The following is a 27,399-nucleotide window of genomic DNA, read 5'->3' as shown; positions in this document are numbered from 1 at the left end:
TATTTATGATAGTCACAGAGGGAGAGAGAGAGAGAGAGAGAGAGAGAGAGGCAGAGACACAGGCAGAGGGAGAAGCAGGCTCCATGCAAGGAGCCTGACGTGGGACTCGATCCCAGGTCTCCAGGATCACGCCCTGGGCTGCAGGCGGCGCTAAACTGCTGCGCCACTGGGGCTGCCCAATCTACAATTTTTTTTTTAAAAGATTTTTTACTTATTTATTCATGAGAGACACACATAGAGAGAGGCAGAGATATAGGCAGAAGGAGAAGCAGGCTCCCTGTGGGGAGCCCGATGCAGGATTCAATCCTAGGATCCCAGGATCACGCCCTGGGCTGAAGGCAGACACTCAACCACTGAGCCACCCAGGTGTCCCTGATCTACCAATTCTATTTCAAGTAATTTACCTTTTTTTGTTTGTTTGTTTGTTTTGCAAACACACGAGGGTTTATTTACAAGCTCGAGCTTGGGTCCAAGTGTACCCGACACAGCAGAGCAGGGACTTGGACCCCGAGGTGAGTTTTGGAAAAAGTTGAGTGCACTCACCACGCGTGAAACCCTCTGGATGGGGTCCTGGGGGTTTCTCGGATCCCGGAAGAGCCCCGAAATGTTGTGCCCAAGATCACGAATCCAAGAAACCAGCAAGGAGCCGACACCGATGCAAACACACGAGGTTTATTTACAAGCTTGAGCTTGGGTCCAAGTGTACCCGACACAGCAGAGCAGGGACTTGGACCTCAAGTAATTTATCTTTTTTTTTTTTTTTAAAGATTTTATTTATTTATTCATGAGAGACACACACGGGGGGGGGGGGCGGGGGGGGGAGAGACAGAGACAGGCAGAGACACAGGCAGAGGGAGAAGCAGGCTCCATGCAGGGAGCCCGATGTGGGACTCGATCCCAGGTCTCCAGGATCATGCCCTGGGCCAAAGGTGGCGCTAAACCACTGAGCCACCTGGGCTGCCTTCAAGTAATTTATCTTAAGAGAAAATACTGAACATGAAGACTCAGCTACAGGATATGTTTCTGCGTTAAGAGAATCAGAAAAAAACAGCATATTGTTTATGTAAGGCACTGAAGGAAAAATATGCATCTATTAATATCATATTGTTCTCTTTTTCAAAGACTTTTCATTCTACCAAAGGAAACCTCACAAGGACTCACTGTGAGATGAATAGCTGTCATAAAGATACTGGGAAAAAATGGTTACAAAAGAGTTAATGAAAGTGACTTTTAAAACCAGTTAATAAAACTAGAGTAGAGAAACATACCACAGACACTGGGACATATTCATACATATTTTTGGAAGGATACATAACAAAGTCTTATCAGTGACTATTTCTAGGTTGTGGGATTACGTCTTTTTCTTCTACTCTAATCCTTAAATATAAAATACAAACAACCTCTACAAAAATCCACAATTATATCCTATGGCTAGAAGCAACTCAGCAAGGGGTAACTGTAAAGAACTGTGGGTTTAGCTATCTTTCTTTACATTAAAAAAGATAAGTTGCTAAAACAAACCACAGGACTTGGGGAGAAAATGTTTATTATTCAGAGTTCTTATTTCCAAGCAGTCTCTGTTATAAAGCCTTTACCTCAAAGTCTGGAATTTCATTCATTGTATGACACACAGTGGACAGGGGAGATTTAGAATTGGGAGTACATCCCATGGCTGAGGTATGGCTTGTATCTCTGCCCTTGACTCTGTCAATTTAAATCCCTACCTAAAGATAAACAAAGGAGCCATCTGGAGCCACATGGCAGCAGAGGGCACCCATGCAAACACTGAGATATGAATTTATGGGTCACTGGTAATACCAACTCTGTTTGGTTAGATGACAGGCAAGTGCAGACAAGAAACAAAATTGTTCTTTCAGGAAGCTGTGCCTATTTACAGATAGTTTTCAAAAACAGAAAGAACACACTGTATAGTAAGTACCAAGGATTTTACTAAGTTCCCAAAGGTTTTAGTTTTAGACATTATTTTATTTATTCTGCACCTTGGGAAATTTTCTTTACAAGTTATTACTGTGCTCTCCATATTCTTATGTTCACAATATAAATAAATAAATATATATTTATATATATATTTTTTAAAGATTCATTTATTTATTTATGATAGACATAGAGAGAGAGAGAGAGAAAGAGAGAGAGAGAGGCAGAGACACAGGAGGAGGGAGAAGCAGGCTCCATGCCAGGAGCCCGACGCGGGACTTGATCCCAGGACTCCAGGATCGTGCCTTGGGTCAAAGGCAGGCGCTAAACCGCTGAGCCACCCAGGGATCCCCCACAATATATATTTTAAAGAGAAATCGGGTCAGAGTTTCAGATTGCCTGCTTGACCTAAAGTTCCTTTACAGCTTTGTGTACAAAAACGAAGTTTCTTGGATGCCTGGGTGGCTCAGTGGTTGAGCATCTCTGCCTTTGGCTCAGGGCATGATCCTGAAGTCCTGAAATCAAGTCCTACATTGGGCTCCCTGCATGAAGCCTGCTTCTCTTTCTGCCTGTGTCTCTGCTTCTCTGATGAATAAATAAAATCTTTAAATACAACAAAAGATGAAGCTTCTGTTCCTTTCATTTTGGGGCCACTTGCTATTTAGCCTGAGGAGTAAGCTGGGCCACTTCCTAGAATGCCAGCTCCAGTGCACAGCACCTATACTTTTTGTCCCATGTGACACCACCATGATCTAGTCATAGCAATGTGTGACAGAACCCTGGATTTGTTAGTTACCTGTTATCAGAACACAGAAAGGCCTCTAATAAAAACTGAACAACGCATCTGTGTAGATAATCCACATCTCATTAAGGATATGAGGGAATTTGGGAGAATATAAAGTGACCTAAAGTAGAGAAAATGATTCTTTTTTTTTTTTTTTTTTAAGATTTTATTTATTTATTCATGAGAGACATGGCAAGAGGCAGCGACACAGGCAGAGGGAGAAGTGGGCTCCATGCAAGGAGCCTGATGTGGGACTTGATCCCAGGTCTCTAGGATCATGCTCTGATCTGAAGGCAGATGCCCAACCGCTGAGCCACCCAGGTGTTCCGAGAAAATGATTCTTAATATTTATTCTCATCTAGTTTCCTAAGAATCAATGAGCCTACTATAGAGATGACTGCTTTTCCTATATTAATTTTTACAGATCCAGAAATTCCTCCTAATTATCTATGAGACATTAAGGAATTTGGTATGGCTTGAAACTTCTCATGGACCCTAATGTATACTTCTCTACACTGGAAGCGGGACTTCCTTTGGTGTCAAATAAGACTTTTCCTTCGTTAGAGGAAACTACTTTCCAGAGCACTGTTTCAAAGTTTGTTTCCTAAACTCTACATCCTTGAGATGCTAAAGGGGAATATGTGAAAAATGGTCCTATAGTTATATCAACCTGGGAATTTATAATACAATGTCTCAGAGTCTTGAGTACTGCAAAGCCCTAAGAGAATGGGGGTAGGAGGAACCGTGTTAACAATGTTTCCTTACCTCACTTGATCCTTAAGGATCACCTGGGAAACTCATCAGTGAGTGCTTTTCACACTTTGTTCCTTGAACTTTTGGTGAGGTGAGCATTACACAAAGCAAAGCAAAGTACTTAATCAGATATGAGTAAAGAGTAAGGTGACAATTACAATTCCACTGAAACAAAGTGTAGTAGTGGAAACCTTCAGTCTTGTACCTAGGAAGTGTGGGGTTCTGAAGTGACCATGTCAAGTGAAAAGCCAGGACAGTTTCAAAGTCACATGGTTTGAAGACCACTGAGGAAACGTCCACTGTTTGACACACAGTAGACAGTTCATAAGTGTGTATTAAATAAATTAATAAATGCACTACAACTTCCATTTTATTCAAATTTGGGGAGAAAATGTTATTTAACTTTTAAACTAACATACAAAAGAGAAGGAATTCTAGAAAAGCTTCACATGTGGGTAAAATTCAAATGCTGTTTATTTAAAGGCTGTGAACCTACCACCAATTACAGACCATAAGTGTACCTTTTAGTATTAGTGGGTGCAAATAATCAGACTACATAAATTCTAAGCCTTAGCAGAGGCTACAAGGGTTAACAATAGGTAAGAAGCTTTTTCAGAACTACTTGTTGCAGGCTACCTTCCACAACCTGAAACCATTTTCTCCCATAGTAATTTTACAGGAAACAGAAAAAGAGCATTCTAGGTTTTTATGGCAAGTCAAGGACTCGGAGATATGCAAATTTCTTTCCCTTTTAGGCTAAAAACTGTAAGGCAAAATTCTCTTTTTGGACTAATCATCTCTGCTTTTTGGACTAAGTCATCTCTGCCTAGAGGTGACCTTCCCAGTACATGAGTCCCCCAGAGGCCTCCCCCACCCTTGCTGGTCCTCCTAGTCAGCATCTCACCCTCTCATATTCATCCTTGGCTCTGCTTAGCATCTCCAGGATGTCGATGGGCCTGTGGTCACTGCAGCCGTTGGCCTGGCTGGGACTCTGCTTGTCCCGGGCAGCTTGCTGGGACCGCCGTGTCTCCTCTTCTACAACACTAGTGGAAGAGAACCAGGTTTCAGAAACACTTCTTTTTTTTTTTTTAAAATATATATATATTTTTTTAATTTTTTATTTATTTATGATAGTCACAGAGGGGGGGGGGGGGGGCAGAGACACAGGCAGAGGGAGAAGCAGGCTCCATGCACCGGGAGCCCGATGTGGGATTCGATCCTGGGTCTCCAAGATCGCGCCCTGGGCCAAAGGCAGGCGCCAAACCGCTGCGCCACCCAGGGATCCCAGAAACACTTCTTTAAACCCGATTTGACCCATGAACTCTCCTGGTGTTCGTCTTCTGTGGATATGGGAAGAGTGTCACAGGATACACTGTTCTCCCAATACATATGCAAGGCCTCCGCTACCTCATCCCGGAAACATGTTCATCCCGGGAACATGTGACTAACCACTTGGCCAGCTCATGCATAACAACGCTGAATGGCGTGTCTCACTGTTTGAAGGACAGAAGTACAGAATCCTTTTCTAGAGTTGGTGGAAGCAAATAAAGTAAAAATGACTTAATTATTTCTCTTTCAAACTACCAGGTAAAGTACATTTTCAAATGGACATGGCAAGCAAGACAAAGGCAGGTTGCAGAGCTGAGCAACCAACTATGCAAAGTTTGTACGACACCAGACTAGCAAGGAAAGAGAGAAACCACCTTCTTGAAAAGAGGGGTCTTGGGGAATCTTCAAAGGTTTCCTTTATTCTCTCCTTAGAAATCAGAGTGGGTGGCTGAGGTCAGGGTGATTGGTAATGCTCTTTATTCTGATTGGTGCTTACACTAATTCTGCACTTGAAAACACACAAAGCAAGAAAAGTTGAGGGTTAAGAATGTCACTGATAGGGTTGGGGCCTTTTTTCTTTTTAAGATTCATTTATGTTTTAATCCCAGCTGTAATGAGTAGGTTATTATGAGCACAGACACAGCTTGATAATTGTATGAACTGAAAACTTTCTGGACAGTGATAAGGATAGGCAATAAAATAATTCAGCAGCCAAGGGTTTGTTGTTTATTCTGAATAACAGGAGCAGAACAATAGGCTACTTGGTATCTGTTCACTGCTCTAAAACAGCCTTTTAAACAGCCTGCTTAGGAGCTCCCATTACTGTGTGTGGGATGGTTCTTCTATTTGAAAACACTGAAAATATCAAACAGATCTTTTTTTTTTTTTTAACAGCAGAATCATTCTGACTTTTTAACATGCTAAAATGTATTACGATTCTCTGATAAGGGTGGGCTTAAAAATTTTCCCAAATTTATTTGACCATATAGAATCTTCTCCTGAGGCAGGATTTGTTTGGAAAATTCTGCTTTAAGGTAATGGCATTTATTGATCTAGATTCTTACAGCTGTGAATAGGATGATTAGTTTTGGCTTTTTTTTTTTTTGGATTTATTTATTTATTTATTTAGACAGAAAAAGCATGTAGGGAAGCAGAGGGAAGGGGAGAATCTTAAATAGATTCCCCACTGAGTGCAAATTCCCAAAGGGTTTGATCCCAGGACCCGGAGATCATGACCTGAGCCAAAACCAAGACTGAGATGCTTAACCGACTGAGCCACCCAGGAGCCCCTGGGATAATTATTTTGAAAATAAATATACAATCATGGACTTTACAGTAGAGTGAAAGAAGACTGTTATGTGATATGAGAATCAGACCATTTAGAATCAACATTATTTTTTCCTCTATCCATACTGGGAAAGAAAGATTGTGACAGCTGTGAGGCCAGTTACAAAGGAAAAAAAGACCAGAGAGACATATATTGGTTATTTCTTAATGGTGGGTCACAAGCAATTTCACTTTCCTTTTTTGTACTTTCCTCCATGTTCCGTTATTTTATTTTTTTAAAGATTTTATTTATTTATTTATGAGACACACAGAGAGGCAGAGACACAGGCAAGAGGGAGAAGCAGAGTCTCTGCAGGGAGCCTGATATAGAACTCGATTCCAGGACCCTGGGATCATGACCTGAGCCTAAGGTGAACGCTCAACCACTAAGCCACCCAGGTGCCCCTCTTCATGTTCCATTATTAACAAGCCCTCCTTAATAATCAGGAGGATAAAAAAAAGTGCTATTTCAAGGGACTTGTAGTTACACTCAGTTATAGACTGCACCGGTCTGAATCCACCTTTACTGAGGACTCCAGTTGCACAGCCTATTTCTCCTGCCTCCTGCCATGCTGCTTGTCTTGCCCAGGCTGGTATTCCTCTCTCCCCTGACCCGGACTGGATCTGTAATTTTGATTCAAAAGAAGAACATCTCTTTTATTTCCTTTTCTTTCTTTCTTTTTTATTTTTAAAGTAAGCTTTACGTCCAACATGGGGTCTGAACTCCTGCCCCTGAGATCAAGAGTTGCATGCTCTACTGACTGAGCCAGCCAGGGGCCCCCAAAGAGAATTCTGGTCATTTCTAATAGTCACCACCGCTCACCCGTGGAATACGCCACCTTATAAAGCACACCACTGCTGCAAGCAGAAGCTGTCTAGGTGGCATGGAAGGAACAGGAATGATGCTTAGACTCTGTAAAGACTCTTCTAATCCAAACTCTGTGAGGAATGCCCTTGCCTCTCACCCTCCTCTCAAATATACCCCAAGACTACCTGTAAAATCAGGAATAAAGCTTATTTCCATGAATTCTCCAAATTTCATAGTCTATATAGGCAACCATTCTAACAAGTGCTTATTGTTAAGAAGAGTTTCTGGCAGAGTGGATTTCCTCTTTAAGAGAGTCAGCATTTCCTAAGTTTAGTGAATTTTCAACTTTGCCACTGACCAGAGAGGATTTCCAAATTCAGATATGGTACAGGTCTAGAAGTTCACTTGCTCTCCCACATAGCTTCTCAGTGTTTTTTTTTTTTTTTTTTAATTTTTTATTTAAATTCAATTTGCCAACATATAGTATAATACCCAGTGCTCATCCCATCAAGTGCCCTCCTTAGTGCCCATTGCCCAGTTACTCCATCCCCCCACTCACCTTGCCTTCTGCAACCCTTTGTTTAAGCTTCTTAGTTTTTATAAACATCTTTTTTTAAATTTTTTTATTTATTTATGATAGTCACAGAGAGAGAGAGAGAGAGAGGCAGAGACATAGGCAGAAGGAGAAGCAGGCTCCATGCACCAGGAGCCCGACGTGGGATTCGATCCCGGGTCTCCAGGGTCGCGCCCTGGGCCAAAGGCAGGCGCCAAACCGCTGCACCACCCAGGGATCCCTATAAACATCTTTTGAAATAAATCCATTTCTTGGGACGCCTGGGTGGCTCAGCGGTTGAGCCTTTGCCTCCAGAATTCTGGGATCGAGTCCCGCATTGGGCTACTGCATGGAAGTCTGCTTCTCCTCCCTCTGCCTATGTCTCTGCTTTTCTCTGTGTCTCTCATGAATAAATATATAAAATCTAAAAACAAACAAACAAACAAACAAATAAATAGATTTCTTTACTGGGAGAATTTGTATTACATTGCAGCTGTTGAAACAGTGATTTAACAGGATGGGCACTAACAGGCACAGTTATTGAGATACACAATATACCAAAAAGAATTTTACCTGTATTTCTGGTTAGCAGAGATGATATTCTGAAATATGTGGCAAACATAGGCTGTACACAGGCAGTCAGAGCAAGGAAACATAAATTATTCTTTTTTTTTTTTTAAATCTGTGGTGACCAGAACACCATTTATCACAAAGTTAATGATAACATATAAGGTATTCTCTTTGGCCATAAATAGGCCAGACACTTGAAAACTCATTATCAACAGTTTCATGAGGGCACTCTCTAATCACTTTGAATACTTCCCCTGCTTCTAGTAAAACCAGCTGAAAGTGTAAGCAAATATGGTTCTTTTGGGCATTCTCATGAAAGAACCTGAAGGCTCTTCTTTTCCCTTCTATTTCTACCTCCTCATCCTATTTTCGGGTTCAATACAATATTCTCAGATAGGCATTCAGTCTTCTGCCTCATTTACCATCTGAAGGCCTGCATGAGGGTACCACTGGCCCTGATAGTTTAGAAAAAAGCTCAGAATGGTTTCCTATAAGTAGCTATTAAAGCTAAAAGAGACAAATTTCTCACTTGGGGCCCAAAAGCTCTCAATCTGCAGGAGAAAGTCTATGTGCTAATATATCCCAAAGTTTAGGCACTTAAGAAAATTATTATTATTTTTTTAAAGATTTTATTTATTTATTCATGAGAGACACAGATAGAGAGAGAGAGAGGCAGAGACACAGACAGAGGAGAATCAGGCTCCATGCAGGGAGCCTGATGCAGGACTCAATCCCAGGACTCTAGGATCATGCTGTAGGCCAAAGGCAGATGCCAAACCACTGAGCCGCCCAGGGATCCCCCGGCACTTAAGAAAATTATTCTGGATTTTAGGATCACCAAGAAGCAGCAAATCTGTGTCTTCTAAGTAATTAGAAGTAAATTGTCTTTGCTGTCACTCTCAAAACTACAAAAAGTAGTCATCAAATAAACAAATGGCTTTGTAAAAAAACACTCATCTTATTTAATTAACTTCCAGAGAAAAGATGTTGTAAAAAGAAAATGTGGTTCATGTTTTCCAGCATGAGTGATCCAAGCTCATCTGGAACAGTATCTGCAGGGGTATGTGACTACAGTAATAAACATGGCCTGCCCTGTGAGCTCATAGCAAAACAAAGCAGGAGGCTGACAAACATCCAATCAGGACATGTATGTGGTCCTCGATTAAAACTTTGCCTTAACCATATATGCTTCCTTTAAAATGCAAATGTACCTGGAAATGAGGGTTGGGTACTAATTATTTACTCACACATTTACAGAAACTAGTGCAAAACTGGCCTGTTTCTTAAAAAAATTAAGACCGTTTTCTTCCAAAGATGTAGCTAAAAACCTCACAGGAGAGCAAAGGGAATTGTGAGTTGACAGAGGAAGGTCCACATCTCTGAGGAGATTCAGGCAAAAATCACAAAGGAAACACAGGTGAGCCAGAATACACTGCCTGCTATAGCACTTTGCCCAGAGCTGTGTGGCACCTCAGGCCCCTCTAGCACCACAATGTCTTAGGTTCCCAATATTCAGACCAGCAGCACCAGCAGCCAGAAGAGGGGGGCTCCTGCAGGCTGGTTTGAGAAAGCACAGTGAGCCCCCCTTCAGAACATTAATTCAATGATGTTTCTTTCCAAATTCCAAGATTATGACATACAAAACATCTACTGGAACACCACACAGTGGTAAACTGAGGACCACTAAACCTAGAACCGGTGTCAAAACTAAGTTCACTTAAAAGAAGCGTGTGTAGTTCTCTATCAGCTACTGAATGCAGCACCATTGGTCAGAGAGGAAACCTGGACAAAGCCTAAAGCCCAGCAGGCAGTGCCTAGGCTGTGCCCTGGGGTATTGATGGTAACCTCTGGAGTCAGGCAGTCTGACAGCCCTAAGCACACATTGAACAATAAGGTTCTGGTTAATTTATGATTTGTCTGCAGGACTAGATAAATGCAGTCATTACAAATGCTACAGAGGCCACTTCAGTGTCCTGGAAAAAGTCTGTTGACGTGAAAAGGCAAAGGTACAGGGTGATCCTATTTTTGTAAAAAGCAACCACATACACCAACCTAATGTACAAATAAAGAAAAAGACTGGAAGGAAACAGACTAAAACACTAACAATGGGAGTAGCAGGATTAAAGATAACTCCAAAGTTCTTTAATCTTTTTTTTGCCTTTTACAAATTTTTGACAATAAGCAGGAAATCAGAGGAGAAATAAATGAGTTAGTAGATTCAGTAACAAAGAGAAGTAAGAGGGAAAGTCACTTTTTCATCTCTCATATATCACTAATTAAATCTATGTTGTAATATAAATACTTACTCGGCCATGAGTTTGGCTATGCGGTGACAGTCATTCTTGTCATAAAACCAGATGCTGTATATTGACACTTGAAAAAACAAAGGAGAAAAAAAGATGAGGGGAAATGAGGTTTCAATATTTGGGTGTATATAAATACTACATTATTACCATGGAATGTCACAGAATTTACCATTAAACCCTTATACTGGAGTTCCTCTAAAGAAAAAAAAAAGGCCTCATCCCTGTTTAATAAACTTATTAATAAACGTATTAATAAAATTAGGATAGGTAAAATATCCAGATGAAAATTGCAAAAAAAAGTTGTTTTAAGACATGATTACCAGATCTCACCAAGCCTGAGGTGCCACTAAGTAAAAGAAGCACCATTATTTTCTGTATTATCAAGAAAGAAAAACGCTGCCAAATAAACTAAGAATCATCACTGATTATAAGATACATTCCAAATGGATAGCAAAATGTGAAAAAAAAAAAGTGTCTTAATTATTGAAAACCAAGTTCACCCATTAGCTAACCAAACACCAGAACCTCTACCAGTCTCTTGAAGTGTGAAATATGGAATTAGTTCTAATCAAAACAGACACCAGCTCCAGACCCAGTACATGACCAACACTGTTCCCACAGGAACTGGAAATGCCAGGGCTGGACTCTCATACTTCTTACTTTTCCTATTTTTTTCCCAGCATGGATGGTGTGACCACCACTAAGAAAATCCTCAAAAGACATTTGGTAAATAGGTAAACGAACCTTATCATTAAACATAACAATATATAAAAATGACTATTTTTTTTTGGATAAGATGGAGTAGTGATACTGAATATGTAAGTCAAAATAAACATAAAGACAGCTAGGGCCTGCTATTACCAGATACACCCACCATGACACTCACAGCCTGGTCCAGGGTGTACCTCCCTTCACACTTATGATGACTGGTATAGGAAGTGCAGGTATCATTATGTCTTTTTAAAAAATAATTTTTTTTTTTTTTAAAGATAGGAAGTAGGGTTTATTGGTGGGCACGAATAAGCAGGGAGTAGTGCCAATTCTCATCAGTGCCGAGCCTGCCACCTGTCCAAGGGGTCACCATTAGGGATGTATATGATCCCACAGCCATCTGGGATGAGTTGCTTTTTAGCCATCATATCTTCAAATTCAATTACATTAAACTTAGCAAAGCTCTACTTCTCGGAAATGTGGATCTTCTGGTGGTTAGGGAACTTGAACTCAGCCCTTTGTAGGGCCTTCATCACATGCTCCTTGCTCTGCAGCTTGGTAAGGATGGGCATGATGACTTGGCCACTGTGAACCCTGACCACTGTGCCTTGGGGCTTTCCAAACGTGCTCTAAATATCTGTCTAGAGCCCATCAACCCCAGCACAGGACAGTATCTTGTTGATATGGATGACATGGAAGGGGTAGGGTCACACTTGGATGTGAAAATCATTTTGCCACAACTTTACACCAATAACTTGTTGGCACAAATTCGGGCAGCCTCCAGGACTTCAGAGGAGGGCTCATATTTGTCGGATACCATGTGGCCACATAGTAGGTACTGATCCACTTTTGCCTTTTTAGGCCTCAGGTCAAAGATGCAGATCTTGGCATCAGGGACACCTCTGCAGAAGTGAGCCTTTGCATACGGCTTGTCCTTATGGTAATACTGGGTGGGGTGGCGGCCCAAGGCCACACCAGGATCTTCTTTGGCATGACAAAGAAAGAGAGCTGGGCAGCCCGGGTGGCTCAGTGGTTTAGTGCTGCCTGCGGCCCAGGGCATGATCCTGGAGACCGGGGATTGAGTCCCGCGTCAGGCTCCCTGCATGGAGCCTGCTTCTCCCTCTGCCTGTGTCTCTGCCTCTCTCTGTGTCTTTCATGAATAAATAAATAAATAAAATCTTAAAAAAAAAAAAAGCTAAATTAAGCTTTTAGTTTTGAAATAATTATAGCTTCACATGCAATTGTAAAACATGAACAGAGAATATATGCATCCTTCGCTTCTTCCAATGGTAATGTTTTGTAAAACTGTAACATGATATCATAGCCAGGCTTCTGACATCGATACACTCAATATCCAGAACACTGTGGCCACAAGGATCCCTTGTGCCCTTTTATAGTTACACCCTCCTCCCATCTCTAACCGCTAGCATACGCCCTAATCTGTTCTCCATTTCTTTAATGTCCTATTTCAAGAATGTTACAAAATATAAATGGAACCATCCAGTATACAATTTTTTGAGATTGACTTTTCTGACACAATTCTCTGGATATTCATCTAAGTTGTTTCTTGCATCAATAGTTCACTCCTCTCTGCCCCCCCCCCCCTTTTTTGCTCAGTAGTATTTTATGGTATGGATGTACCTGTTAACTATTTATCTGCTTAAGGACACACGGTGGGTTTCTGGTTTTTGGCTATTATGAATAAAGCAACTATAAATGTTCACATGCAGGTTTTTTTGTGTGAATGTAAGTTTTCATCTCTGGACTAACTGCCCTAAAGAACAGTTACTGTGTCATAGTAGTTGCATGTTCAGTTTAGTTAAGAAACTCTTAACCTGTTCCCCAGACTGTTTGGGATAGTTTATATTCCTACCAGCAATGTGTGTGCAATCCAGTTTCTCTGCATCCTGGCCAGCATTTGTTGTTCTATTTTTAACTTCCTCCATTCTGATAGGTGTACAGTGGCATTTCACTGTGGTTTTAGTTTACATCTCCCTAATAGCTAAGGATGCTGAACATCTTTTTATATGCTTTGTCATACATAATAGCCTATTTAGTCAAATGTCTGTTCATGTCTTTTGCTTCTTCTAATTGATTAAAAAAAAAAAAAAAAAAGTTTATTTGGGCAGCCCGGGTGGCTCAGCGGTTTAGTGCCGCCTTCAGCCCAGGGCATGATCCTGGAGTCCTGGGATCAAGTCCCACGTCAGCTTCCCTGCATGAAGCCTGCTTCTCCGAACTCTGCCTGTGTCTCTGCTTCTTTGTCTCTCATGAATAAATAAATAAAATCTCAAAAAACAACAACAACAAACCTATAAAAAATGTTTGTTTATTTCAAAGAGAGAAAGAGCATGAGTGGGAGGGGCAGGAGAAGGAGAGAGAATCTGAAGCAGTTGAGTGTGGAGCCTGACACAGGACTCAATTCCATGACCTGAACCAAAACCAAGAGTCTGATACCCAACTAACTGTGCCACCCAGGTGCCCTCTAATTGACTTTTTAACTGTTGCATTTTATGAGTTTTTTATATAGTCAAGATACTAGTCTTTTGTTGGATATGTGGTTTGAAAATATTTTCTGTCTGTAGCTTTTCATCTAAATAAGGTCCTTCCAGAGTAAAAGTTTTTAATTTTGACAAGGCCCAATTTATCAGTTTTCCTTTATGGATCATGATTTGGTGTCAAGTCTAGGAATTTTTTAACAATGGACACCTAGATCCAAATTTTTCTATGATTTATATACAGTTTCATATTTCAGCTGGTGACCCATTTTGAGTTAGTTTTTGTATAAAGAGGCTTAGGTTAAGATTCTTTTATTTTTGGTCCAACTGTTCTAGCATTATTTATTGAAAATGCTCTCCTCTCTCTCTTTTTTAAAGATTTATTTTAGAGAGAGGGAGAGAAGCACATGAGCAAGCTCAGGAAGAGGGAGAGAGAAATTTTAGCAGACTCCTCAGGCTCGGTGCCTGACTTGGGGCTTGATCTCATGACCCTGAGATCATGACCTGAGCTGAAACCAAGAGTTGGACACTCAACCAACTGTGCCGCCCAGGGGTCCCTGCTCTCCTCTCTTTATTGAGGAATCTTTTGTATTTTTGTCAAATAGCAGTTGGGCATATTTGTGTGGGTCCATATCCAGATTTAGTTTATCTTATTTATTTATGCGTTTATCCTTCCACCAGTACCATGCTGTCTTGATTACTACTGCAATATAGTAGGCCTTAATATTGGGTAGAATAATTTCCCCCACTTTACGTATCTTTTCCAAATTGTTTTAGCTTCTAGGGCCTATGCCTTTCTACATAAATTTTAGAGTAAGTTTGCTTATGCCTACAAAAACTTTGCTGGGGTTTTGATAGAATGTGCTTTAAACCTACCAACCTATTTGGGAATAGGTGAATCTACGATGTGGAGTCTTTCAATATACAAGTATCGTCTACCACTCCATTTTATTTAGTTTTTTTTTTTTTTTTTAAATTTCTTTCATCAGTATTTTGTAATTTTTAGCACATAGATTCTGTACATGTTTTGTTAAGTTTAAGCCTAAGTAGTTAATTTTCTTTGTAAGGATTATAAATGGTAATCTCTACACATAACATGCAGCTCAAATTCACAACCCTGAGATCAAGAGTCACATGCTCTTCTGACTGAGCCAGCCAGGCATTCCTAAATGGTAGTTTTTAGTTGTGACTAATTTTTGAGTGTTATTTTGTATTCTCATACCTTACACCAAACTCACTAGTTCCAGGAATTTGTACCTAGACAGTTCTCCTATCTGTGAATAACACTTTTATTAATTTCTTCTCTCCCCTTTCTATTCTAATATGTAGGCCTATTTTTCTTCCTTGCCTCTTTCTCAATCTTAGAAAACATTCAATATTTCACTATAAATTTGATGTTGGCTGTAAGTTTGCTGTAGATGCTCTTTATCAAGATGACATAGTTCACTTCTATTCTCAACCTGGGAATTTTTTTTTTTTTTTTAAGATTTTCTTATTTATTCATAGAGACACACACACAGAGAGAGAGAGAGAGAGAGAGAGGCAGAGACACAGGCAGAGGGAGAAGCAGGCTCCATGCAGAGAGCCTGACGTGGGACTCGATCCAGGGTCTCCAGGATCACACCAGGGGCTGCAGGCGGCGCTAAACCGCTGCACCACCGGGGCTGCCCTCAACCTGGGAATTTTTATCATAAATGGACATGATTTTTTTCTTGTATCAAAAAACACAAAATATGATCATGTGATATTTCTATTTCATATTTAGTCTGTTGATATGGTGGATTAAACTGATTTTCAATACTGAGCCAGCTTTGCAGATCTGGAATTAAACTCATTTGGGCATCATTTATATTTCTTTTCTCTGTATTGCTGAGTTTGCTAATATTTGGTTGAGGGCTTTTTTTTTTTTTTTTTTTTTTTTTTTTTTACCTAGTTCATGAGAGATATTGCTTGGTAGTTTTATTTATTTTTGTACTGTCTTTGCCTTGTTTGGGTATCAGAGTAATACTGGCTTTGTGAAATTAGTTTACAATTGTTCCCTCCTTGTCTGCTTTCTGGAAGAAGCTGTGTATAAAAATTAGTGTTAATTCCTCTTTGAATTTTCCAGTAAAACCATCTGGGCCTGGAGATTTCTTTTTCTTTTAAATTAACTCCATTTCTTCAATGGCTAAAGAACTATTCACGTTTTCTATTTTATCTTGGTTGAGTTCTATCATTTGGGTTTTCAAGGTCCACTTCTTCTAAGTTATCAAATAGTTTATGAAAATAAAGTTGCTCATAGCATTAGCTAATTGCCTTTTTAATGTCTGAAGAATCTATAGTGATATCCACTATTCTATTCCTGATACTGGTACTCTGTGTCTTCTTTTTATTTTTGTCAGTATTGCTAAAGGCTTACCAATTTTTTAAAAAAATTTTTTACTTATTTATGATAGTCACACAGAGAGAGAGAGAGAGGCAGAGACACAGACAGAGGGAGAAGCAGGCTCCATGCACCGGGAGCCCGACGTGGGATTCGATCCCGGGTCCCCAGGATCGCGCCCTGAGCCAAAGGCAGGCGCCAAACCGCTGCGCCACCCAGGGACCCCCCAGGCTTACCAATTTTATTGACCATTTTTAAAATACAGAAAACCTAGCTTTAATTTTTGTTTTCATATTTTCAATGTCATTTATTTCTTCTGCTCTCATTTTTATGGTTTCCTTACTTCTGTATGCTTTGAGCTTATTTTGCTCTTTTTAAGATTTCTTCAAGTGAGAATTTAGTAGCCTCTTAGCCAGTGTCACTTGTAGGGGTGGGAGGAATTCTCCTGGCTAGGCCACCTGGTGTGCCTCTCCTGAGGAAGGGAGCCTCTGACCTTCACAGACAAGACTGCTTCCCAGGCTAGATTGGTGATGTGATTCCCCCTCCACAACTATACCTCCCCTTCATAGAAGGCAGGGAAAGCACACCTTTGGTGGCCACTTACTGTCAGTAGGGCTTCTAATCCTTCCCGTCAATTGTTCTGGGCTCACTTGATATTGTTGGCAGGACTCCTACTCAGTCTAGGAGAGGGATGAGCCTACCTGATCTGTCTTGTGCTGCTAGGTTAGAAGTCAATAAATATCAGGCCTGGGTCTCCTCCTTCTGTTGGGGGAGAGGGTTTTAAGACCCTGTTGTTGTGTTTTGCCAGTTTTGGGTCTTCCTCTTTCCACCTTCCAGAGTTCTTCTGATTGTCTCATGTTATTTCTGGGTTTTGTAGTCATATTTAACAGGGAGAAGCAAGGAGAGACAAATCTATGCCATTTTGTTTGGATGAGAAGTCTCATTATGCACTTTCATGGAATGACTAAGTGGCTTATTAAAAATCAGAAAAAAAAAGTCTTAAAACTGTAGCTAGAACTTAGGTATTCCCACTCCTAGGCCAGTAGTCTTGACATCACATGGCCACTGCCTCATCACATGAAATGAAATTTTTTTATAGAAACAAAGTTAATGAGCTTCAAAAAAAGTTAATTAGGCTTGAAGACTAAAGTAACACATAGAGTAGAAGTAATTAAGTTAAAAGTCACACAATAAAAGGATGACAGAATATAGGAAATATAATGCTAGGACAAGAAACTTTAATTAGGGGCTCCTGGGTGGCTCAATCGGTTAAGCATCTGCCTTTGGCCCAGGTTATAGCCCTAGGGTCCTAGGATCAAGCCCTGCATCGCACCCTGCTTGGTGGGGAGTCTGCTTGTCCCTCTCCCTCTGTCCCTTCCCCTGGCTCGTACTTTCTCTCTCAAATAAATAAATTAAAACAAAGAAGAGACTTTAAAGATCCTTTTCATTAACTATTACTTGAAGTGTCAACATATATTAATATATTGATATATATATCAATTAATATACATTAAATGAAAAAACCAGTGAGAAGCTTTTTAAAAATTGAAGTATAATTGGGGGCGCCTGGGTGGCTCAGGTGGTTAAGCATCTGCCTTCAGCTCAGGTCATGATCCCAGGGTCCTGGGATCAAACCCAGCATCAGTTCCCTGCTCAGAGGGGAGTCTGCTTCTGCTTCTCCCTCTCCCTCTGCCCATTCCCCCACCACCTTGTTCATACTTGCTCTGTCACTCTCTCAAATAAATAAAATCTTTTAAAATAATGAAGTATAATTGATATAACATTATTAGTTTTAAGTCTATGATGTAATGATTTTTGTATATATTGTAAAATGCTCACCACAGTAAGTACAGTTAATACCCATCATCATGCACAGTTACAAAATTATTTTTTCTTGTGATGAGAATTTTCAATTTTTTTTTTAAAGATTTTGTTTACTTATTTATGACAGACACAGAGAAAGAAAGAGAGAGAGAGAGAGAGAGAGAGAGAGAGGCAGAGACATAGGCAGAGGGAAATGCAGGCTCTGTGCAGGAAGGCTGAGGCGGGACTCAATACAGGGACCCTGGGATCATACCCTGAGCCAAAGGCAGACACTCTACCGCTGAGCCACCCAGGTGTCCTGAGAGCTTTCAAAATCTACTCTTAGCTATTTTCAAATATGCAATACATTATTAACCATAGTAACATGCTATGCATAATATTTCCATGACTTGACTCATTTGCAACTAGAAATTTGTACGTTTTTACTTTCCTTCACCCATTTTACCTCCTTACCCCTGCTTCAGGCAACCATAAATCTGTTCTCCATATCCATGAGCTTGTTTTTTCTCCCCTTAAAGATTCCACATATATGGGGCACATAGGTGGCACAGCTGGTTAAGCATCTGACTCTTGGTTTTGGCTCAGGTCGCCATCTCAAGGTTGTGGGATTGATCCCCATGTTGGGCTCCACGCTCAGTACTGAGTCTAAGGATTTTCTCTTCCTCTCCCCTCTGCTCCCCCACCCCCACGCTCTCTCTCTAAAAATAAATCAATCTTAAAAAAAAGATTCCACATGTGAGATCATAAAGCATTTATCTTTTTCTATTTATTTCATTTAGCATAATACCCTCAATGTCCATCCATGTTGTTGCAAAAGATAGTATTTCATTTTTTTTAATGTCTGAATAATACTTCATTCTGTATATATACATTTTCTTTAACCATTCATCCACTGATGGACTCTTAGGTGTATCCATATCCTCACTGTTGTAAATACTACTACAATAAACATGGGAGTGAATATATCTTTTTAAATTACTGTTTTCATTTTTTTTTTTTTTTGGATAAAAATCCAGAAGTGGAATTGCCAGATCATGTGGTGGTTCCATTATTACTTTTTTGAAGAACCTCTAAATTGTTTTCCATAGTGGATGCACCTATTTACAGTCCCAGCAACAGTGCACAAGGGGCTTGCTTTTCCCCACATTGTCACTAACACTTGTTCTTTCTTATCTTTTTGATAACAGCCATTCTAACATAGGTGAAGTGATATCTCATTGTGATTTTAATTTGTATTTCTCTGATATTAGTGATATGGAGCACCTTTCCATGTACCTGTTGGCTATTTGTCTGTCTTCTTTGAAAAAAATGTGCATTCAGATCTTCTGCCCATTTTAATTTTTTTTTTTTTTTTTTATTTATGATAGTCACAGAGAGAGAGAGAGAGAGGCAGAGACATAGGCAGAGGGAGAAGCAGGCTCCATGCACCGGGAGCCCAACGTGGGATTCGATCCCGGGTCTCCAGGATCGCGCCCTGGGCCAAAGGCAGGCGCCAAACCACTGCGCCACCCAGGGATCCCCATTTTAATTTTTTTAACAAACTTTTTTGTTTTAAATCCATTTTTTAAAAAATTAATTTATTTATGATAGACACACACAGAGAGAGAGAGAGAGAGAGAGAGAGAGAAGCAGAGACATAGGCAGAGGGAGAAGCAGGCTCCATGCCGGGAGCCCGATGTGGGACTTGATCCCGGGTCTCCAGGATCGCACCCTGGGCCAAAGGCAGGTGCCAAACCGCTGAGCCACCCAGGGATCCCTCTCTTCTGCCCATTTTAAATCAGATTTTTTGTTGTTGTTGTTATTGAGTTGTTACGAGTTCTTGATAATTTGGATATTAGCTCCGTATTAGGTATATGACTTGCAAACATTATCTTCCATTTTGTAGGTTGCTTTTTCATTTTGTTGATGGCTTCCTCTGTTGTACAGAAGCTTTTTAGTTTGATATAGTCTCACTTACTTATTTTTGCTTTTGCTACCTTTGCTTTTGGTGTCAACTCCAAAAAAATCACTGCCAAAACCAATGTCCAGGAGCTCACTACCTATTTTTTCCTCTAGGAGCTTCATGGTATCATCTTACATTCAAATCTTTAATCTATTTTGAATTTATTTTTGTGTATGGTGTAAGATAGTGCACCATTTCCATTCTTTTGCATGTAGCTGTCCAATTTCCCCAAAACCATTTATTGAAAAGATTTTCTTTTCCCCTTGGTATATTCTTGGCTCTGTTGTTGTAAATTAATTTGACCATTTATGTGTGAGTTTATTGCTAGGCACTCTATTTTGTTCCATTGATCTATGTGCCTCTTTTTGTGCCAGTACCATACTGTTTCGGTTTCTAAAGCTCTTTATATCTTGAAATCTGGGAATGTGGTATCTCTAGCTTTTTTCTTCTTTCTCAAATATACTTTGAGGGCATCTTTTGTGGTTCCATACAAATTTTAGGACTGTTTGTTCTATTTCTGTGAAAAATGTCACAGCAGATTTTATATGAATTGCACTCAATATATAAATTCCTTTAGATAGTATGGACATATTAACAATTTTAATTCTTCCAATCCAGGAAAATAGAGTGCAATTCCATTGACTTGTGTTTTCTTCAATTTCTTTCATTAATGTCTTAAAGTTTTCTGTGTACAATAAAAGCTATTTTAATGTCAAATATTTTGTTTCACTCTGAATTACAGTCATTATATTCTACAAAAAACTTCGTGGCCAATCACAACTTTAAAGTTCCCTTTTGGAAGGAAATTGGATTTTTTCAATTGTCATTGTACAGTGAGTGTAAACATTTATATACAGAGTGAGTGAATGGCTTCATTTTATGAATGAAGATCATGAACATGACTGTTTTTCCTACCCTGTTCATAAGGGGACTTCTCTGGTGGAGAAATTCTCTAGTTTCACTAAAACTGCCCTTGACTGCTGGGCTCCACATATGGCTATGTGTCCTGCAGGTGACTCTGCACACTACCACCAGGTACCCAGGCTGGCTTCTGCTTTCTGAGCCCTCATTCAGCCTGCTGTGAATAGTTTTCCATGTTTAGACCCAGATTCACAGCTTCTCTTTCTGTTCACAGGACTTCAAAATACCACCAAACTTCAAACAAAATCAATGTCTGAGGAATAACAAGTAATTTTGGAATATTTTACATGATGTAAGTAAATAGACTGAATTTAGCTTTGACAGCCCTTTGACAAGAAACACAGAAGAGATATTTATTAAACATTATCTTCTGCAGGCTCTTAGTTATGTTCCTATTCCTCACAGCTAAGGATTGCTCCTACATAGAGTAAATCAGATTGGGCTCTGAAAAGACTCCATATATGGCAATTAAACACAAGTATCTTTCTTTAAATATACCTCTTTCAAGGCTGGCTAAAGAACACACAAAACACAAGAATCCGAATACAAGATTCCAGTTTTCCTCTAATGGACACACTCATACAACTTACAATAATGAAAACGTTTATGATATGCAATATGCCAGGCTCAGAGAAGAACACAACATTTTCTGGGCTAAACAGGGGCATTTAGTAATGTTTTCATAGGGGGTTGCAAACCTAGCTCTTAAGCAAGAATTTCATATTGATAATCAAAATAAGCCCAACAGAGCTGTCAACTTATGTTGACAAAACTTCACTTACATCCTCCTTTTTTCCTTTGAAGAAATACACTATAATTTAGAAATAAGACACATGCCTTCCACTCTTGTACATTATCAAATAAACTGCCAAGAAAGAGCCAAACACTTTCAAAGGCATGTTTGCAGAAGAAATAAAGATAAGGAAGCCATAACGATAGCTTAATGGGTAAAGGATAAGAGTCACACTCAATTCTGCCAAAAGTAGACCTGTAGAGGTTCAGACACGCATCCAAGAATCAGCTCTGTCTGCCAACATATCAAATGCTCATACATACAACTGGCAAGAAGGCCCTGGGAGCTGCCCCTGAGCCTGTCACTGTTACTGGTGAGGAAAGACAGACAAGTTTCCAGATAGCTAAGACCATGGAGAACCTGTCCTTAAGCCAAAGCCAAGTATTCCTCCCTCAAGAGAACTTCCACTCTAAGGCCCAACACATTCTGTGAATAATTCATTTGCTGAAACATCCTGAAATAATTTTCCTTGATTAACTACAGCACAGAAGATTTAAGGATTTGACAATACAGTATTATTTTGCTCTGGCAAATAATGATGGCATCCTGATTTATAAATGGCTTTTCTCAAGATGAAAGGAAACTAGATATTGGACCCCCACCATATAGTGTGGCTGTTAACAGCTGTCCCAGTAAGTCATGCTGTACAGACAGGCAAGTCACTGAAGAATTAGGGAGTGTGGTAGAGCATTTGATTACCTTTAGGTTGTACTTCCATGAAAAATACCAAAATGTAGAAAAGACTATCCAAAATTAAATGTTTCCTTTGCTTTTTAAATGACAGCATCTTTTGAAAGTGTGAAAAACAAAACTGACAAAGAATAAAAGTATTAGATCACTTAATATTGAGAAATTTTAAAAATCTGAGGGGTTAAGTGTTTTCCATTTCCCAGGGAGCCCTCTTTAAGACCTAGCAGCCTATTATGATTTGATGTTACATCTCATTCTACTTCTCATCTGGAATGGTATTTGGCATGCACAAGATCAAGAAAATCCAAATTAATTTGGAGCCTTTGTAAAAATCCCTTGAGACTAAGATACTGTGAAATGTCACAAAAACAGAGCTGGGAATCACTCTCATGCACATGTTGTCTTTTTGATTCATTTATTATTTAGATCTGACCTACTTTCTAAAAGGATTTGAGGAGGTTGGAGATTTTCTCAGTATGGTGCCAAGCAGAAAAGGGGGTTTGATAAAAGCTTTTTGGCAATGGTGTTAAGAGTTATAAAATTTCTAAAGATGATACTGACAAAGATCCCTTACACTGGGAAAGAAAAACAAGAAATGTGCTTTGAATGGAGCCAAAACATTTACTCTAGACATAAGGAAAATCCTTCTGATTATAAAACTAATGTAAGAATGAAATAGATTATATAAATATAAGCCTGTCCTAGCTAGTGAAAAAGCTGGCTAGTGAAAGCAAATGCCTCTGCCTGGACAGATCATTTCCTTTAAGACAAGAATAACCCTGATAGCTCCACATCAACATTAAAAGTGTCAGAAAGAGAGAGAAGAGAAAGCTGAGTGGAAGGTAGAACACATGCATACAGGATAAAGGGCATGGAGCCAAAGCCTGACTAGCCTCAGATTCTGACAGGCCTTGGCAAATGGCACACAGGCAGGGAAACTCCATGAATCTGTATGTAGGGCTGGTAAAGGGGATTCAGCTACCTCAGCAGCTTACCTGTTCTGGCCAAAACACTTATCTTAAAACATCAATGAACACTAATATGGTAGAGAAAGAGTGCACTTTCTAAAATTTAAGTTGTGATGTCTATTTATCAAACACTGATTAAAAGACATAGGCCAAGACATTTTAAACCACTATTCTACAAGCTCTTTGGTTTATTTTAAAATCTGGTATCCCTCTCTACATATCAAGTCTAAAACTATTTACCGGCAACACCGCTTCCACAGTCCCTTCTAAGGTTGTAATCTTAGTATAGGATTCAGACATATGAAATGATCACTGAATTTTTTTGGGGAAATTAGGAAAATAAACCCAAGAACATCATAACTGATCATTACTTTTTTTTTTTTAAAGATTTTATTTATTTATTCATGAGAGACACAGAGAGAGAGGCAGAGACACAGGCAGAGGGAGAAGCAGGCTCCATGCAGGGAGCCTGACGTGGGACTCGATCCTGGGTCTCTAGGATCACGCCCCAGGCTGAAGGCGGCACTAAACCGCTGAGCCACCTGGGCTGCCCGACTGATCATTCCTAATTACAAACTTTCTATTCTTAAATAATGGACCACCCCAAATAAAACAGTGAGTCACACTAGGGTTTTTATGTGTGCTGCCAGGGTTTATTGCCACAACTGCCACACAGTACTTGCCACTCCTTTAGGCAGAGCCTCCCCTACATGTGCACTGACTATGGGTATGCGTATGCCAAATGCTGGACCTACTCGACCCCTAGTAGTCTATGCATCCATGTCCCACACAGAAATGATCACTTTATAATGGGACTACAAAGGGTGGGAACAATGGTCCCTGGCCTCCATGGAGTCTTCTGGGCTCCCCAAAATCTACACATAAGGCTTCAGGAAATAGTTCAGATAGTAGTTCAGATAGTGCTCTAGAAAAAGGAGTTCTTCCTTTCTCTCCTAACTTCTTTCCTACGTATTTTTCTATCACTTTACTAAGATATCATCCAAACCAGGGCTATACGGCAAATGTCCATGAGAGTCTAAGAGACAAAGGGTGTGGTGGGACTACCACCAGTACTTGCAGGGATGCAGGTGCTGTGAGGCCCACAGCCGTTTGCTCACAAGAAGGAAAGCTAGAAATCCAGGTGTGTGTGTGTGTGTGTGTGTGTGTGTGTGTAAAATATCTGTATTTTAAAATGTTGGTAGCAAATGCTTATCCCATGCCTTCCTTTTAATTAAAAACAAAAATCAAAAACCCTGAGCAGACCTGGAAATAGTGACTTTCTAAGTAACTTAGATTTGCCTGGATCCTTCAGGGGACTGAACCCAAAGGGCTCAGTCTTGAAGTTTCTTCTGCCCACTCCAGAATGGCTTCAAATCTTCTTGGACTAGTGGTTACTCTATGTTTCAATTTTTACCTCCAAAGTGAACTTGTGTAAACAAGATGAAAACCTATTATACATACATATTAAGAATACATTTCTGTCACTTAGCTGTAAGTAACTGTTGTTTTCCTTTGCTAGTTCTCAAAAGAGAAAACATTCATCATTTAAAAGAGATAAATGGTGCATGCATTGTTAACTTTAAAATATTTATAAGGGGATCCCTGGGTGGTTCAGCAGTTTAGCACCTGCCTTCGGCCCAGGGTGTGATCCTGGAGACCCAGGATTGAGTCCCACATCAGGCTCCCTGCATGGAGCCTGCTTCTCCCTCTGCCTGTGTCTCTGCCTCTCTCTCTCTCTGTGTCTGTCACAAATAAATAAATAAAATCTTAAAAAAAAAATTTATAACTAGGATAACACCAAACACACATAAAAAAATAAAACTGCTTTTTACCTGACAACTCTGGGGGGTGGGGGGGGAGCCAGTACTTAATGAGATACATTGGGAAGAGACTGCTTCGGAAATTCTGAAATGTTCAGGACTAACAAACAAAGTTAGCCAGAAGGTACCTAGTAAAAGTTCCGCTAGAGGCTCTCCTAGAGCACTCAACAGAGGCCTACAACAGATAGAAAGCAATACAGACATTTGAAACATCTGACCTGACAGCATCACCAGGTCAGCCTGCAGTCCAAGTCACTCTATGTTTTCATGGTGTTTTTACCTCTTCACTCTACGAATGTGGCAACAGTGAGGCTCTTTCCTTATCTTTGTCCAGAAGGCCAGATTAATGCAGTTGCCACAGATCCTTTCTCCTTCACTGATAACAGAGTCACACCAACCACAGCAGTGAGGCTGCTGATGGTGGAAGACTGCCTGCCTTTCTTCAGGCTGGTCAAGAAGCACTGTGCTGAATTCAAAGATCATAGAGAATGGACTGTGGAGCTTTTAAAATTGTTTATAAATTCCTCTTTTAGTTTGGAGGTGGAAGTCACATTTTTTGACTTGACAAATTGTAAACTTCTCTTGCAAGGACATTTCCTGCACTGTGCTTTAAGTCTGAAGATTTGTGTAAATGCCAATAGCCACCTACCATCTCTACTGTTCTGAGTCTTGCCCTTGAACTGAGAAAGGGCAAGCAGAGACAAAAAAAAAAAGTACACACTACAGTATTTCTTCTACTAAAACTTTCCATTTGGCAGCTGAATTTTCAACACTTTGGAAATGAATCACCCTGCCTTTTCTAGTGATCTAATTTTAATTAAAAATGTTCTCTATCAAGAGACTGATGCCCGATATAAAGGAAAAGTTGTAAGTGAAGCGGAAACAAAGGGGTACTTCTCACAGGCTTTTAGAGGTAAGTTCTTAAAAATATTAAGTAGTAATAATATTTTTATTTTCAATTGCTTGTTATACTGATTGTTGTTAATCAGGTTATAGGGCAACATACTTTGTTCGTTTTTTCCAAAAGCACTTTAGAGTTATAGAAAACGTTTTAAAATTGAAAAGTGGCATTCAGTGGGAGATCTGTGCCTTAAGGTGCTGGATGGAGAAAACATAAAAATTGCCTAGTTTCTTTCAGTAAAAAAAATGCCAAGTCTACATGCACATAAAGTAAAATAATGTCACTTATTTTTTGGCTAAAACCATGATCACACACTGATCTAAGGAGGGAACAAAGGTGTGAGAAAAGAAAACTAGACTGTATACTCTTCTAATTAATGGATCAGTGTTGCTGCTAAAAATGATCAGGTAAAAACAAAAATGTAAATACCCCCACAGTCTCTCTGATGGATCAGATTTTCAATACTACTGGCTTAATCCTTCAAATTTACAGCTGATAGTTTTCTAATCATAGATCTTAAATCATTAATTCTTATCACTAATTAACAGAGCTGTTTTAGGAGTAAATATTCATAGCACTGGGATTAATAGAATAACATATTTCATTAAGAATCTTCATCCTTACTAGAAAGGTAGAGTTCTGACACTAAAAGTTCTAACATAATTTAATGACTTCTGCTTATTAATTCTCTAAGAAAATACAACAGAACTTCAGGGCTAAAAAAGATAACTAAAATGTACACAATAGTTTTATGAAAATGGTGTAGTACTTGGTTAACTACTTGGTAAATGACAGATTTTCAATAAGTATCAGTGAATAAAATCTATGTCTGAGTTAAATAATCAGCTTGTTTGTTTAAAAACAAAGTAAAAGACAATACTGAAATAGCTTTTGCAAAAGGAAATCATTAAATGTCAGAATTGATTTTATATAGAGCTTACTAGGACCACACATCTTTAATATTTTCAATTAACTAGGGGTTACGATATAGACTGCCTAGCTGTAACAAAGAGAAAAACCAATTTTGCTTGCTTTTACTTTTTTGTTGATTCATATACCAAATTTTGCATTAAAAAACTTGCTCATAACCCTTTAGAGAGGAAACCCTCTAAGTTCCCCTTCCTCTGTACTATCACTACTATGCCTCAATAAACTTTCCTTTGCTGCTCACCAAAAACCAAACAAAAACCCTTTACAGAATATTCTTGGGGCATTTCATAATTAAGTCATAAAGAGGGATCCCTGGGTGGCACAGCGGTTTGGCGCCTGCCTTTGGCCCAGGGCGCGATCCTGGAGACCCGGGATCGAATCCCACGTCGGGCTCCCAGTGCATGGAGCCTGCTTCTCCCTCTGCTTGTGTCTCTGCCTCTTTCTCTCTCTCTGTGTATCATAAATAAATAAAAATTAAAAAAAAAATTAAGTCATAAAGAGGTACCCATAGAAATGGAAATCAAAGGGAAAGCACCTTCTAGAAGCATACTTAGTAAGGTTATGTTGCTTGTAGCAGGTGCTTGCCAAATGCTTGCTGAAGGAATGAACAGTGGATAATAGAAGCATGATCTCCTCACTGTACAAGAGTGTACAAGTGTCCTGTGATAATATCAGAAA

At 39.6% G+C, this 27,399-nt stretch overlaps 1 protein-coding gene and 1 pseudogene across 2 annotated transcripts in view; both read right to left on the bottom strand.

The window, feature by feature from the left end:
• The window catches only part of DCP1A (decapping mRNA 1A), a 64,318-nt gene that overhangs the window by 22,408 nt on the left and 14,511 nt on the right, over positions 1–27,399 (bottom strand). For both annotated transcript variants that reach the window (XM_072785893.1, XM_072785892.1), the window contains exons 4-5: positions 10,365–10,431; positions 4,377–4,515 (exon numbers count right to left, since the gene is read on the bottom strand). In XM_072785893.1, coding sequence (XP_072641994.1) covers positions 4,377–4,515; positions 10,365–10,431 — 206 coding nt within the window. The remainder of the gene's footprint in view (positions 1–4,376; positions 4,516–10,364; positions 10,432–27,399) is intronic.
• LOC140611201 (large ribosomal subunit protein uL16-like) lies at positions 11,503–12,135 on the bottom strand (annotated as a pseudogene).

This window comes from Canis lupus, chromosome 19, assembly GCF_048164855.1.
Source record: "Canis lupus baileyi chromosome 19, mCanLup2.hap1, whole genome shotgun sequence".
Taxonomy (NCBI): Eukaryota; Metazoa; Chordata; class Mammalia; order Carnivora; family Canidae; genus Canis; species Canis lupus.
Note: the sequence above shows the minus strand (reverse complement) of the source record. Positions and strands in the feature narration are given on the sequence as shown.